Source organism: Danio aesculapii, chromosome 14 (assembly GCF_903798145.1).
Source record: "Danio aesculapii chromosome 14, fDanAes4.1, whole genome shotgun sequence".
Taxonomy (NCBI): Eukaryota; Metazoa; Chordata; class Actinopteri; order Cypriniformes; family Danionidae; genus Danio; species Danio aesculapii.
In genome coordinates, this window is record NC_079448.1 from 1595207 (window position 1) to 1612008 (window position 16802).

At 38.4% G+C, this 16802-nt stretch overlaps 1 protein-coding gene across 3 annotated transcripts in view; it reads left to right on the top strand.

The window, feature by feature from the left end:
* sec24b (SEC24 homolog B, COPII coat complex component) overlaps positions 1-16802 on the top strand; it is a 38793-nt gene that overhangs the window by 8165 nt on the left and 13826 nt on the right. Inside the window, exons 4-14 of one of the 3 annotated variants that reach the window (XM_056471773.1) lie at positions 1348-1458; positions 6941-7024; positions 7107-7273; positions 8277-8461; positions 9423-9525; positions 11336-11462; positions 11545-11654; positions 13935-14047; positions 14139-14257; positions 14402-14457; positions 14649-14855. In XM_056471773.1, the coding sequence (XP_056327748.1) occupies positions 1348-1458; positions 6941-7024; positions 7107-7273; positions 8277-8461; positions 9423-9525; positions 11336-11462; positions 11545-11654; positions 13935-14047; positions 14139-14257; positions 14402-14457; positions 14649-14855 (1382 nt within the window). The remainder of the gene's footprint in view (positions 1-1347; positions 1459-6940; positions 7025-7106; positions 7274-8276; positions 8462-9422; positions 9526-11335; positions 11463-11544; positions 11655-13934; positions 14048-14138; positions 14258-14401; positions 14458-14648; positions 14856-16802) is intronic. The other 2 variants (XM_056471774.1, XM_056471775.1) reach the window with 2 other exon arrangements.

Consider the following 16802-nt stretch of genomic DNA (forward strand, 5'->3'; position numbering starts at 1 on the left):
CGGTGATCTCGGACTGATTAGCCGCATTTCCACTATCGGGCCAGTGCGAGCCAGGGCTTTAATCGGGCCAGGCCGGTCCAATAGCCCGGGAGGTTGAGAAATGAGGCCGAAATCATGTCGCGTTTCCACTGTCGGGCTAGTTGCTCGCAGCGCGTCACGCAAACACCGCCCCCAGAACGTCCCCCGAATCAAACGTCACACAACCCGTCACACAACCCGCCCACTTCAGCGGGAACAAAACACTCAAATTATAACCACAAACACAACCTGGCATCACTACGAGAGCTGGAAGATGGAGAACACCGAAGCGATTGCTTTTTTACTGTTTGTGGTCTGTTGGTGTAAGGCCAGGCAGCGATCCCTGGATAAGGACATTCGAGCGGCATTTACTTCGAACACAGATTTTGGCTGCAAGGCGAGTGAGTTGATCAAGCGCAATAGCAAAACAAATGTAAGGGAAGAAAGCATCTTGTCTCCTCTTTACCTGACAGGAAAACTCCGCCTTTGTACGTAACCCCGCCCCGAAGCCCCAGTTGGCCCTCCTTGGCCCAAGGTATTCGGCAGGCCGAAAAAGGCCGGACGCTGGCCCCAAGGAAGCCCCGCTTTGGCCCGATTACGCCCCGGAAGTGATAGTGGAAACGCGACTGGCCTTGGCTCGCCCTGGCTTGCTCGCTTTAGGCGCGATAGTAGAAACGCAGCTATTGATTTGGGGATGCAAGTGCAATTCCAGGCATTGTGTGCAGTCTTGCCGGTTTTTTCCTGGCTTTTTAATATCGTCCATATCGATATCAGAATTATATCGTATCAACCGAAATTAAGAAATATATCGTGATATCAATTTTTGCCTTATCTTCCAACCCTACAATATGGCCGCCGATATAATGTGCATCCCTATTAAGCGCATTACTTTTAAAGAGATTGTGATGTTGTTCGATGCCTAATATGCATTTAATTGTTAAATTAAACTGAACTGAATGATATTAAAGTGATGTTTACACTGTATCTGCAACAGCTGGAGGTTTGTAGTCCACAGCATGTTGCTGCAGCGTTTACAGTGCCGATCCTATACTTCCGGGTGTCTTCCCACAGCAGCCTCGCTTTTGTTTTTAAAATGGCGGCCACTTGAAATTGGTGTATCTGATTGAAATTGTATCGTAGTAAAACAAAATATTGCAATGTGTAGTATGTTCCAGTCGCAGTTGTTAATGTTTGTCTGGTGTTTGTGTTGTCCTCTTGTGAGATTTCGGGCAGGTGAATCGCAGACGTCCAGCTCTGCTTCTCTCTGTCTCTCTGTGTGTCTGAACTGAACTGGTGTGTGTTGTGTGTGTGATGGTTGTTGTATTTCAGGGCTGCTGTACGCTGACCGTGGGGTGAATAACGCCGTTAGCTCGGCCGCGGGCGATCACTCCTCATCCAGTTCTGACCATGAGGAAGAGGATGAGGAGGATGAGGAAGCAGGTCTGCGTTTGCTTTTCTTTTCTCCCTTCTTCTTCATCATCCCTCCATCCCAGATACCTGCTGCCGTTTCCCATCCCTGCATCTTCCTTCCCTTTTGAAATGAACACACATGTAAACACGTCCTGCTGTCTGGAGACGCTCCTCCAGTGTCATCTCATCCTGTCCTGCTGTTCCTTCACTTCAAGACTGCAGATTCACTTAAACACACACGCTTGATCTTACTGTGTGTGTGTGTGTGTGTGTGTGTGTGTGTGTGTGTGTGTGTGTGTGTGTGTGTGTGTGTGTGTGTGTGTGTGTGTGTGTATGTGTGTTTGTCTGATTTTGTGTGTGTGTGTGTGTGTGTCTGTCTCTCTTGAGTGCTTGTGTAAGTGTCTTTGAAGTGTGTGTGTGTGTGTGGGGGTGGGTGACTTGAGTGTTTGTGTGTGTATCTGAGAGTGTGTGTGTGTCTGAGTGTCTTTGACTGTGTGTCTGAGAGTGTGTGTTTTTGAATGCATGTGTCTTTGAGTGTGTGTGTATGCGTGTGTGTGTCTGATTGTGTCTCTCAAGTGTTTGTTCGTTTGTGTGTATGTCTGTCTTTAAGTGTGTGTGAGTCTGAGTGTGTGTGTGTGTTTGATTGTGCGTGGCTTAAGTGCTTGTGTGTGTCTGCACGTGCATGTGTGAGTGTGTGTGTCTTTGAGTGTGTGTGTGTCTGATTGTGTGTGGCTTAAGTGCTTGTGTGTGTGTGTGTGTGTGTGTGTGTGTCTTTGAGTGTTTGTGTGTGTCTGATTGTGTGTGTCTGATTGTGTGTGTCATAGAGTGATTGTGTTTGTCAGAGAGTGTGTGTGTCTGTCTGAGAGTCAGTGTGTGTATCTGATTGTGTGTTGTGTGTTTGTGTCAGAGAGCATGTGTATGTGTGCACATGTGCGTGTGTGTGTCTGATTGTGTGTGGCTTGAGTGTTTGTGTGTGTGTGTCTGAGTGTGTGTGTGGCTTGAGTGTTTGTTTGTGTCTGTCTTGATTGTGTGTGCATGTCTAAGGGTTTTTGTGTGTGTGTGTGTGTGTGTGTGTGTGTGTGTGTGTATGCATGTCTGTCTGTATTTTGATTGTGTGTGTGAGTATTTGTGTTTGAGTATCTGTCTCAGTGTGTGTATGTGCTTGTGTCAGAGTGTGTGTTGGTGTTTTTGTGATGTATCAGCACACACACACTTGTATTATGTCATGTTATGACCGTTATTACAGGAGAAGGTGGGTTATGAGGACATTGTCCATACTTCTATTTTCAAGAAGACTTATAAATCATACAGAAGAGTGTGTGTGTGTGTGTGGGTGTGTGTTTCAGAAAGTAAATATGCACACAGTGTTCTAAGTGGTCTGTGTTTAGAGATTGGGTTGGTGTGGGACCCACAGTGTAAAAACAATATAAACCTATGGCATGTCCCCACAATTCACAAAAACAAGCATGTGTGTGTGAGAGTGCCATGAGCTGGTTTATTTTTAGCTCACGGTGTGTCAGGGGGCTATGTTTTCTCATGGGGAGTTTGGATAAACCTGCTACAGATTCATCACACACACTCCTGAGGTTTCATCATCACTGTCTGAAACCTATCTATTGTTTTCTTTCTTGCACTCGTCTCGTGTGTGTTCATCACGGTCGCTATTATCAGAGGCGTCAGTGTCTCAGGAGGACGCTCTGCTCCTCTAAACTGATCTTCTCTGCTGTGCTGGGTTTGTTATCAGTGATGACAGCTAAACTGAGCTCTGTACACTGATATTTCATCGGGTCTTGAGTCCAGACGCTGATCCAGTGAGGGAACAGATTGAGTGCAGGATAACAGGGCTTTAGCCAATCACAGTCTCTCTCTCTCTGGTCTTGTGTGGTTTCAGTAGTTGGGTTATGGAGGATTAGTGTGAGGTTAAGCTCTGCTGAGGTTTATTACTCTTGTCTTCTCCAGCGAGAGGCCAGATTCTGTCATTTCACTGAATATCAGAGAGAAAATGCTGTTGAATAGCAAATCAGTGTTTTACTGAGTTGTTTGTTAAACAGAGATTATTAAATGTGGTCAAGGTCGCTGGTTCGAGCCCCAGCTGGGTCAGATCTCATTTCTGTGTGGAGTTTGCATGTACTCCACGTGTTGGCGTGGGTTTCCTCTGAGTGCTCTGGTTTCCCACACAGTCCAAACACATGCGCTATAGGGGAATTGATTAACTGAGTTGGCCGTAGTGTATGAGTGTGTGAATATAAAAGTGTATGGGTGTTTCCCGGTGTTGGGTTGCAGCTGGAAGGGCATCCACTGCGTAAAACATATGCTGGATGGTTCATTCCGCTGTGGTGACCCCGGATTAATAAAGGGGCTAAGCCGAAAATAAAATAAACGAATTAATAAAATGTTTGTCAATGGCCAGTTAAAAGTCTTTTATTTTTAACAGTGTATCCCAACAACACACGATGCAACAAGATTTTGTGCTTGAAACGGCTTAAATATAATAATGTGCTGCTTTCATGATTTATCTTACCACATTTTAAGTAATAATAATGAACTATTTACCTCAAATATATAATAGAAATTTTTGCTTTTGCATAAAATAAAAACTCCGGTGTCTGTTGCATGATCTATATATATATTTATATATATATATATATATATGTATGTATGTATGTGTGTGTGTGTGTGTGTGTGTATATATATATATATATATATATATATGTATGTATGTGTGTGTGTGTGTGTGTGTGTGTGTGTGTGTGTGTGTGTGTGTGTGTGTGTGTGTGTGTGTGTGTGTGTGTGTGTGTGTGTATATATACCTAGCTTAGTGGTATATATCTAGCTTAGTGGTACTGAGCGCCGACAAAGCACTGACATGCTCACGGCGACCAGAGTTCGATTCCCAGCTCGAGGTCTTTTGCCGATCCTTCCCCCCTCTCTGCTCCCAATGCTTACCTGTCTGAAATCTCCACTGTCCTATATCATAATAAAGGTAACCCCCCCTGAAAAATTAAAATAAATGTGTGTGTATTTATATATATATATATATACGGTAGTGGGAGAAGAAAATGCGTGAAATTAAAATAAATATGCTTAAAAAATTTAATATAAATATAAAATATTTAAATATATATATAAAAAAAAAACTTACATTACTAATGCTTTGCTTCTTAGACTTTACACACCTGAAACTGCTGCTCTTATAGTTGTGTGAATTGCTTCCTTGTCCTCATTTGTAAGTCGCTTTGGATAACAGTGTCTGCTAAATGACTAAATGTAAATATAAATTTAAGATGAAAGGTGACATTTGGAATGCGAGTAAATAACATTTCAATAGTAAATGACAGTAATTCAATGTCTAATTTAAGGGAAAGCATGCCACCAACAAAATCTGACAAAAACTGCTGATGGAGTATACACTAACCTGCGCATTATTTTACCACAACAAGACAGAAAAGCAGATCCATATAAATGTGGATGTAAGGTTATGGGTTTGAACATATTCAGAGACACTCACTGTGATTTGAAGCTCCCAGATGAGCCTGCGTTATTTAGAGGTTATTATCTCTGTCTTGGAATGTCATGACTGACCAATCTGAATTGAGTATTTCTGACAGAAGTGTAAGCGTCTGGTAAAACATGTATATGTAGGCAAATATGTCATTTGTGCTGGAAAAACTTGAAAATGCACCCGATCAAGGGTGATGTCACCGGAATTAAAAAAAAAAAACAAGTTGTCATTGTGGATGGTTATAACCAACTTCTTTTAACATAACTTCTTTTTTTATTGCATGTACATAATACTCACAGCGTTAAGACATGATATAAGGCTGCATTGATTTGGTCAAAAATACAGCATATAGTATTAGAATTTAAAACGAACTATTAGTACAGTATCACTTGATAGTCACTTTAACACATTTTGTTGTTTTCTTTTAAAGTAGAAGTTTGATAACATGCCAAATAATTCTTATTAGAGTAATATTAAGGACTGTTAGGTTAGTCTTGGTTCACAGGAGCTTAAAATTTTCATATAGTCAAATTGAATGCGTGTTGGTAGAGCAGCAAATAGTTTTAAATATATCAGTAAATGTTAAGTAGACAGTCTACTAACACTCCGATGAGAATTAGTTTGCATGTAGTTGCAATGTAACTTGTAGTCAACAATAGATATGGGACGATAACCGTTTTCAAGGTATACCGCGGTTTGGAAAAGTCAAGGTTTTAAAACCGCCAACATTTCCTGCAATACCAGCATTCCTATGGTGTATGTAAGATTTGTTTTGTTGACTTTTTTTTCTTTAGTTTTATGACAATATCTCCAGCAGGAATTGTAAAGAAATCAGTGTTTTTGAAACTAAAGAAGACTGTAGAGGTCAATAATTCATTTCAATTATTCAGCCTGACATGTTTACTGCTCCAAAATGTTTTATATGTTTCTCAAAATAAAATAGATTGTGTTCAAAGGGGGAAAAGTTTTACCAGACAACAATAATAATAATAATAATAATAATAATAATATATTTTAGAGCAGTAATCACAGTACCATAAAACCCTGATATTTTTATCCAGGGTTATTAAACCGTCAGAATTTAATACTGGCGCATGCCTAGTCAACAAAAGGTACCGTCAATGTAAAGTGATACTGAACTGTTTTCTGTTGCAATACATTTTAAGATGTTATTAGTGTAGTTCAAAGCTTAATGGGTTCACCTCAAAATGAAAATGTCCATTTACTCACAGATCATCCAAGATGTAGGTGACATTTAATTCTTCAGTACATTAAAGCAGATTTTGAGCTGAATACATTTGAGCTGGTCCTTGGTGCTTCATATAATGGCAGTGAATGGTGACAGGTTTTTTTTTAGATTAAAAATAAATGCATACAAATGAGTTCAAATCAATAGTCTTGGCTCCTGATGACACACTGAGGTCTTGTCAAGTAAAATGATCAGTCCGTATAAGAAAATATTGTTTACAATATTATTAGCTTTATTGTTAGTTTGTTGATTGATATTGTTGAATGCGTCACCAACCATCGTGATATCATATGTTAAATGCGACTGGACTACATTCGCACTTGTGCAGAGAACTGTTTGACCTGGCTGTGGATTAAGGCTAATAATGTTTAGTTTCTTACCAGACCGATCGTTTCGCTTTAAGACTTTCGTGTGTCGTCAGGAGCCAAGACTATTGATTTGGACTTGCTTGTATGTGTTTACTTTTAATCTAAAAAACCCGTCACTATTCATTGCCATTATATGAATCAACAAGGATTCAATTCAGCTCAAAAATCAGCACTAAATGTTCTTTAGTGTTCTACTGGAGAAAAAAAGTCACCTAAAATTTTAGATGACTTGTGGATATGTAATTTATTTTTGCGTGAACTATCCCTTTAATTTTCATCATCGTTACGCTAGTCTTCAGTGTCACATGACCCCTCTGAAATCATTATTTCATTCATCCATAAAAATGAGAACTTTTTTTTAAAATATCTGTGTGTGTTTGTAACGTCTCGCAGGTGGAGACAGCTCCTCTACAACCACAGGCAGTGCATCTCCGGTTCCCAACAGCTACGAGTCTCTGGAGGGCGGCGGTTACCAAGGTACATCCTCACAGCTTTCATCTTAATCCGCACGTGAATGATTCCCTGACACACATTCATCTCATCTCTGTCTTTATTTCAGCAGATCTCGCAGCTCCTCCTGCTGGCGTTCCCACTAAACAAGCTCCGCCCTTTGGATACAATTATCCAACCATGCATCCTGGTTACCAACAAAGCCCCGCCCCCAGGCCAGACTCCTCCCCTGCACACGGAGGGTACAACCCATCAGGATACCAGCCGTACTCGCAGGTACTGTCTGGTGTTTCTGTGTCATTTACTGACAAAATGCAGATGATTTTTTTGATGGAAAGCAGAAGGCCAATGTCAAAACTGGTATATATGATATGACACTGTCTATATGATAATACACTACAATTGATACACAATATATATGTGATATTACACTATTTTAAGTATAGTAAATTAATGGGGACGCACTAAATTTTCAGCTACCGGAAATTTCTTTCACAATAGCAGTTTTTGCTTTCAGACCACTGTAACATTTACAAAATATATGCAATATATCATTTTTTAAAGAGTTAAAGTCTGATATTTGAAAAATTATCCAATATTGGGGTTTGGACTTTTAAATAATTGGGGTTTCAAGGCAAAACTTTGGGATATTGGTGCATTACTTAGTAAAAACAGAACAAAGACAGTTGAATATAATATATAGTAGATAATATTAGGAATAGTAAATTGTTTTGCAAGTTTTTAAAAGTAATTTTTAAAAATAAATTAGATTAAGAAATAAACAAAATGAAAAAATCTGTAAAATAAATGTTTTTTATTATCAATAAAGAAATTAAAATTGAAAACGTTTACTAGTAATAAAAAAATTACTTGAAATACATAGTTTGTGCCGATTACTTTAACATTTCTGTCAAACAAACAGACTATAATGAAGACACTCAGACGTTAATGTTTTCATCATTCATCTTCCTGATTTCTCTACATCTGTGTTTCTCCACCACGATCCTGGAGCATCACCAGCACTGCATGTTTTGGATGTCTCCTTTGTCTGTCACACCCTTTAGTCTCTGCTAATGAGCTGATGATCTGAATCAGGTGTGTTTGGAAAAGTAGACCTGGAAAATGTGCAAAGCTCCAGGAACGTGGTTGAGAAACACTGCTCTACATTGATCAAACTGGAAAAAAACTTGTCTGATTTAGTAATTAAAGAAATGTTGGACCAGTAGGGTCATTCAGTATATTTTTCCAAATATCTTTTTTTTTTGTTTTATTTCCATAGCCTTTCCCCTCTCTGAACGAGCTGTCGTCAGCGTTAGGAGGTCTGAGCGGCGTTCCTGAGCTGGAAATGGAAACCCTGAGACCCCTTAATCTGCTGCAGGAGCGAAACATCCTTCCTCCAAAACAAGCGTCTCCACCTGAACCCAACCTGAGCAGTGACCTGCGCAAAGTCAACTGTAACCCAGAGTGAGAGCATACACACACACACACACATAATTGTATACATGGTTTACAGGGACACTCCATAGGCGTAATGCATTTTATACAGTGACAGCCTGTTATTTAAAACACAAACCCTCACAGGAAACAAAATATCCCATTAGGTAGGATTTTTAAGCTTCTTGAATTACAGGGACATGAAGTGTGTCCCTGTAAACCATCTTAATAGAGTACAACCAAGTCATACCCATGCCATCATACAATTTTGTGTCCCTGTAAACCACATAAACTTGAACAAACACACTAAGGCTGCAGCAAATAAGGTTTTAGCGTCAATATAGTATTGTGTGTATCTGCAATAGACAGATTACAGGATCTACAGTGTTGACTCTGGATTATAGTTGACCAGGAACCACAATTAAGAATACATATGATTTGAGGAGTCACCATTATAGAGTGAACGTTTGTCATGGCCTGTGAGGTGTCCGAATGCTTTATACTCCTTTGAAATGTTTCAGACAAAGTAATCGCATCATTTGTAACTATAATAAAGCCTGATTTTTATTGAATTATTTAAAGAGTGAAGACAATGCAGTGTTGTTTTACATTTATTCAATTTCTGTACCTGAATACTGTTAGATTCCTCAGAAAGCGAATAAGCACTCTTATCTTTTCTCTGTTGTATTCATTTATGATTGTAATTTTAGTATTATATTTTATGCAAATGAATCCCAATCAGTCTAAATTGATTCATTATTTCTAAATTGAGCTATTCAAGCCATCTGGTGATTAATATATTCATATCACGATATATATATTGCAGATAAACAAAGTATGTCAATGCCAGATTTTTCCAATATAATACTCAAATACACACACATATACGCATGCACATTTGCGTTTGAAGGATGTTGTGGTTTCACATGACGGGTGCAAACACAAGCTGCTCTGTTTAAAGTTTCTCTTTCTTTGTGTTTTTCTCCTCCAGCACGTTTCGCTGTACTCTCACTAACATTCCCCAGACTCAGGCTCTGCTCAATAAAGCTCGTCTGCCTCTTGGATTATTGCTGCATCCCTTCAGAGATTTAACGGTAGGAGTTCACAACAAATCAAAGCCCAACACTTCAGAAGATCATTGTTAAAAAGACATTTATGTGTTATGCAAGTTATTCAACAGTGACCACAAATACATTTCTGATTTTATAAGAGATTTACATTTAAAGGGAAGGTCTCCACAAAAATATGAAGCAACACTAGGCCTGACATTGCATAATAATAATAATAATAATAATAATAATAATAATAATAATAATAAAGTAATAATAATTATTATTATTTTATTTATTTGTTTTATCATTTTTTATTTTATTTTAATTGATTTATTTATTTTAGTTTATTTTTCATTCATTATATTTATTTTTTATTATTTATTTTTTTATTTATTTGTTTGTTTGTTTCTTTACATAATTAAATACATTTAATCACTGTTATGTATAATAATTTCATGTAATGTGACGTTGAACATTGAGGTAATAATGCTGAATATTCCAATTTGAATTACTGAAATTAATTACATTTTAAAGCAGATTCACATAAAAATATTATTTATAATCATAACATTTTAAACATTTTGTTCAAATAAGTTCAGCCTTTGTGTGCAAGAGACTTATAAAAAAGTCTTTACATGGATTTTTGCCTATTGTAAGACCATTATAAATTCTAAAATAAATATAATTGTCAAAACTCAAATCAATCAATCAATCAAATATACATATATAAATATATATATTTATTTATAAAGCAAGACCCCACTTGTTACGATGGTTATCTTATCAATAAACTTTACTCTGAATCCCCACAAGGGCCAACTTTTTTATTAATATTATATTATTGTAATCAGCTTCTGATTTACAGATAAAGGTGTCATTAAACACTAGTAATGCATCTTTGTTTGTTTTTTTCTTATCTAGTGGCTTACTGCCAATACTATTTTGTGTGTGTGTTGTGTGTGTGTGTGTGTGTGTGTGTGTTTATGATTATCTGAGCAAATTAAATGGATAGTTCACCCAGAAATGAAAATTTAGTCTCCCTAAAGTGGTTAAAATATTTACGAGATTCTTTATTTTGTTGAACAGAAAAAAATCTATATAAAATAAAAAAAAAAATCTATATATATATATATATATATATATATATATATATATATATATATATATATATATATATATATATATATATATATATATTTATATATATATATATATATATATTTATAAATTTGAAAGAAAGCTGAAAATCCGTGACCATTGACTTCCATAATAGGAAATCCAAATATTACGAAAGTCAGTGGTTGCAGCTTTCCAACATTTCCAAAATATCTGTGTTTAACAGAAGAAAGAAACTCAAACATGTTTGAATCAAGTAAATAATGACACTATTTTTTATTTTGGGTAAACTATCCCGTTAACTTTGCGGATATAATCTTCTCCTGAATATAATATGATATAATGTCACCATTTCGGGAAACACCGTAGCTCAATGGTTAGCACTGTGGCCTCACAGCAAGAAGGTCGCTGTTTTGAGTCCCGGCTGGGTCAGTTGATGATTCTGTGTGGAGTTTGCATGTTCTCCTCGTGTTGGCGTGGGTTTCCTCCGGATGCTCCGGTTTCCCCCACAGTCCAAACACAAGCGCTATAGGGGAATTGATGAACTAAATTTGCTGTTGTGTAAATTAGTGTGTATGGGTGTTTCCCAGTACTGGGTTGCAGCTGGAAGGGCATAAAACAAATGCTGGAAAAGTTGGCGGTTCATTCCTCTGTGGAACCCTGTGGAAATTAATGAACTAATTGATGAATGTTACCGTTTGATATTAATGAACTCTCTGTGTGTTTGTCTCTGCAGCAGTTACCGGTCATCACCTCTAACACTATAGTTCGCTGTCGATCATGTCGGACGTACATAAACCCGTTTGTTTCCTTCCTGGACCAGCGCAGGTGGAAATGTAACCTGTGTTACAGAGTCAACGATGGTAAGATTCTATAGGTCACTTCTGGGTTACATTCATTCATATTTTAGCTCATGTTCTGATGTAGTCTCTTCTTCTCGGTCAGTTCCTGATGAGTTCATGTATAACCCTGTAACTCGCTCATACGGCGAACCGCACAAGAGACCCGAGGTCCAGAATTCAACAGTGGAGTTTATCGCCTCTTCAGATTACATGGTGAGCATCTGCGCGTCTTTACAGAGTGATCGTGTTATTCTGTTGCATATGGTCATTTCAGAATTACAGGGACATTTTAAGATGTTTTTGAGTATTGTCAGTTTTAAGGATGTCTATAAGCCAGTGTGCTCCAAAACATTGACATAATCTGCATTTAGAAGATATTAAACAGATATAAACATCCAAAGCTGGATCAACATTTTATTGACGTCACCTCATACTTCAGTTTCTCATCAAAACTTCTGACCAATCAAATGCTCTCTAGGATCTGACATGCCTCGCCCCCTTCTCACTTGCTTATCATTTGATGCGCGTGAGCTCATTGGCAGAATTGTGATAAAATACTATTGGCTGTTTTTTTTAAAGGGGAGTTGCTACTTTGTCCCGCCCTCTCCATTTTTTCAGTTTTGATTACATCAAACATTGCATTAAAATGCACATTTCAAATCCAATTTGGCATCGTACGATGTCTAATGTGAAACATTGCGATGGACGAAGGCGTCGTCGTAGGCGGCGGTGAATTAATCATTTATGAATACTTAATTAATTCATAACGAATTAATTATTTGTAGCCAACCGTTTCAACTAGCTGACCTGCATGGTCTTTGTTTCACCCATAACCAAATCATAAATAAATAAAGATAAGTCACACACACAAATGACCACCTGTCAATCACTTTTTCCGCAGGACTCTGGCATGAATAGGCAGAGTGATCTGTGTCGTTATAATGGCGTCAACAAACTCGGTTGGTAAAAAGGTGCACAACCAACAGGAACCAACCAACAGTATCTGAGGTTTTGGCTAAAATGACTAAGAACAAGCATGAAAGCGAAAGACTAAAGCAGTGTACTGACGCTGTGACAAGTTACCTGAGAGATTCAAAAGACTGAAGAGTCGTTAGATAGAGACAAGATTAATTAAATATCACGTTTAACAACTATAGTGAGAAGCCATCCAGCGGTACATCCGGGATAAACTGTCCGACGTGCACTGCTCTCTGGGGTTTTGTGCTCAAAGCACCCACTGACTGCCTGGAGCTCAGATGTGCGCATATGCTGCAGCGCATGCCAGAGTGTGTGTGTGGTTGTGTGGTCACGTGATGTGTGTTTTCAGTGGTATAGTGTAGACTGAGGGATGTTCAGAAATGTTAGGTGAAACGCCTGTGTGAACGTGGATCGTTTTCATTCTAAAGTGCCGTTTTAAAACTAAGACGTATCAGTGTAATCGGGGCTGTGTGTGTATTTTTTGTGAGCGGGTTGCTGCTGCGATGGGGCGGAGTGAGGCGGAGGATTGCGACGCCGGCTCAGTATCGTGATGTCTATCAGCCATCACCGATGGATAATGGCATTGTCTATTGACCCAACCCTACATGAGACCTTTAAATGTAATAAGGAACATATGATTCTGGTACTAATTGTTGTCTTGCATTGCACAGGTATATTTTTGACAATAGCTTATAGCACTTTGTTTGGGTCAATTATAGATTCTTTTATTCAAGAAGCCATTAGAATATTAAGTACAAAAAATAATCATGTTGTCTGCACCAATAGCCTAGTGGTTAGTGCTTCGACACATAGTACTGAGGGGCTCGCAGCGACCCAAGTTCGATTCCCGTCTCGAGGTCCTTTGCGAATCCTTCCCCTATCGCTGATCCCCACACTTTCCTGTCTCTACATCTCCACTGTCCCATCAATAAAGGTGAAAACCCCTAAAAAATAATCATACAAAATTATAAAATGTTTTGTAAATATATCAAAACTCAATTTTTGATTGGTAATATGCATCGCTAAGAATTTAATTTAGACATTTTTTTTTATGATTGTTTTATTTATTTTTTTAAACTCAAATTGCAGATTTTAACATAGTTATTTCTCTGCCAAATATCGTCCTATCCTAACAAACCATACGTCAGTAGACCGATTATTCATTCAGCTTTTAGGTGGTGTAAGAATCTGACATTTTGATGCTAATGGTTTTGTGCTCCAGGGTCACATATGTTAAAATTAATAATAAAACAACCCATTTTAAGTTGTGCATTCAACTGTACCAAAACTTTAACTGACTTAAAAACTGAGATATGTACAGAAGTGTGAATTTTTTTGTAAAATTTTTTATTATATATATATATATATATATATATATATATATATATATATATATATATATATATATATATATATATATATATATATATATATATATATATATATATATATATGCATGTATCTATATATATTTATTTATATATATGTATGTGCATATTTGCTTTCTCTCTGCAGCTGCGGCCTCCTCAGCCAGCCGTCTACCTGTTTGTCTTGGATGTATCCCATAATGCAGTGGAATCGGGCTACCTGAATGTGTTCTGCCAGTCATTGCTGGATAACCTTGACAAGTGAGCTGTTGAGCAGACTCTGATTAGATGAGTGTGAATAGATGAGTTTGTCATCTGCATGAGCAAATGTTTGTGTGTGTTTCCATGTCAGGCTGCCTGGAGATACTCGCACTCGCATCGGTTTCGTGACATTTGACAGCACCATCCACTTCTACAACCTGCAGGAGGGTCTTTCTCAGCCTCAGATGCTGGTGGTGTCTGATATTGAGGGTAAGCTGCTCTAATTCCCTTCACTTTTATTATTTATTTTTTATGTGAATTAAATTTCTTATAACTTGCTCAATTCTAACAGTGTGATATTGCTTTGTTTATTTGCTGAAACCAATCTGATGTGTGTGTGTGTTTGACTCTTAGATGTGTTCATCCCGACACACGACAGTCTGCTGGTCAATCTCAAAGAGAGTAAAGAGGTTTGAATCTAATTATCTTTCTTTCTCTGTATGATGAGACCTCATATCTGTGTGTGTGTGTGCTTGTGTGTGTAAGGTCAGCGCTGTGTTTGTTTTTACCAGCTTCATATCTTTGTATCACACACTCTTTGACAGTGTTTTCTCAGCTGTGTTACCGGTGAGAATAACAGAAGTGTGTGTGTGTTGTTCAGCTGGTGAAGGATCTTCTGAACGCTCTGCCTGGGATGTTCAGTCAGACACGGGAGACTCAGAGCGCTCTGGGTCCCGCTCTGCAGGCGGCGTATAAACTCATGTGTCCGACTGGAGGCCGAGTGTCGGTGTTTCAGACCCAGCTGCCCACGCTCGGCGCCGGGCTCCTGCAGTCTAGAGAAGACCCCAATCTCAGATCCAGCACCAAGGTACAACCCTACAGTCACAGGCTGCATCTCATCTTACACAGTAGTCAGGGAGTCTGCCATTTTAAAGGGGACCTATTATGCCCCTTTTACAAGATGTAAAATCTAGCTGTCTCTAGAGTGTGCAGTACAGTTTCAGCTCAAAATACCACACAAAAAATGTTTCTAACACTCTGAAACGGACCCATTTAGGCTTTGAATCAAGTTGTGGTGTTTTGGTGACTGTCGCTTTAAATGCAAATGAGATTGTGCTCTTATTTTTAAATAAGGGCGGAGCTACAAATGGCTGTCAACATAGCAGCTGAATCAAAAACAAGACTAATTTCTTATGCTAATGAGGGAGGGATGGGCACTAGTGGGCGGAGCTTTACCCCTCTGATGACACGTACAAAGGGAGAATGTCAATCAAAGTGTTTCTGCAGACACTTAATACATTTTTACCATTAGATATTACCCACAATTTTTACTATTAGTTATTTTGGCATAATAATCTGCAATGGGTTAAGCAAAATAATCTTGTCTTCACTCGACCTTGAGTGCCAAACAAGTTTTAGATTCAATTCGACCAATTTTAGGGTCAAAAAGTCTGAAAAGGTGAAACCAAAGCCTCATTATCATCTTAGGAACTCTTCAATCCTGCTTATTTTTTCTCCTCTGGCTAAAACCCAATAGCGTTTCTTCAACAGATTTTCATTAAAGAGTGGATCTGTCTGTCGTTTACATTTCAGCACATATAATCTGAGAATTGATTGTGTTTCCTGTGCTGTTGTATAAGTTTTGACTTTGTGTTGTACACCCATCCGTGTTCCCCCCTCCTATTATTCTGTTTCTGGTTTGTTTGTTTGTTGATCGTTAATATTGTAAATATATTATACACGGTAAGAGGCAGTAGGGGTGGACGCCACACTTTTCTTTTTGTCAATATTTTCACCAGTTTTTGATCTTAGTCAGGGAGGTAGGTGTAGATTTTGTTATTTTATTAGGTGTAGTTAGTTTCATTTGGGTTTTTAGTTCTTGTTTTTCTGTGGGTTCACTCCGAACTAGTTGGCTTAACTTTTTTTTTTGGTGATTAAAAAAAGAAAAAAGACAAAAAAATAAAGACAAATAAAGAGACCCTACACAATTCAATTCAATTCAATTCACCTTTATTTGTACAGCGCTTATACAATGTAGATTGTGTCAAAGCAGCTTCACATAAAAGGTCACAGTAAATAGGAACAGTGTAGTTCAGCTTCAGTGTTTAAGTTCAGTTCAGTTGAGCTCAGTTCAGTGTGGTTTAATAATCACTACTGAGAGTCCAAACACTGAAGAGCAAATCCAACGATGCGCAGCTCTACAGATCCTGAACCATGCAAGCCAGTGGCGACAGCGGAGAGGGGAAAAACTTCACTAATGGCGGAAGTGAAGAAAAAAAACCTTGAGAGAAACCAGGCTCAGTTGGGCACGACCATTTTAATTTCTCCGCTGGCCAAACGTCTTGTGCAGAGCTGCAGTCTCAGTGACGGAGGCTGGAAGCTGGCCTCAGCGAAGACTCGTCTGTCTCTGGAGCGTCACAGGAATCAGTCTCATGTTCTCCACTCTTCCATGACCACCACAGTAGCTGCTCAGGATTCGGCCTGGTCCAGGATTATGGAAACCTTGGGATCATCTCGTCGTTGGTCTTGGATCGAATCAGTGACTCTGCATAGTCTGAGGGCCTCGGGAAGAGTATCCCCAGGTGGAAAAGGGTCATTAAAAGTGAATTTTATTTGTCGGGTGTTTTTTTTTTTATGTTGCAGCCTTGACCCTAGACCAGGGTCGTAACACAGTACAGACACTATTGAAATTAAATTAAATCAAATAAATATTTTCTTCAAGATATAGTGAGCAATATTTCATGCTGCTCTGGTTTGTCAGTAGGCCTGCAGATTTATGATCATACAGTAAGATGCCATTTGGTTACATATTTAC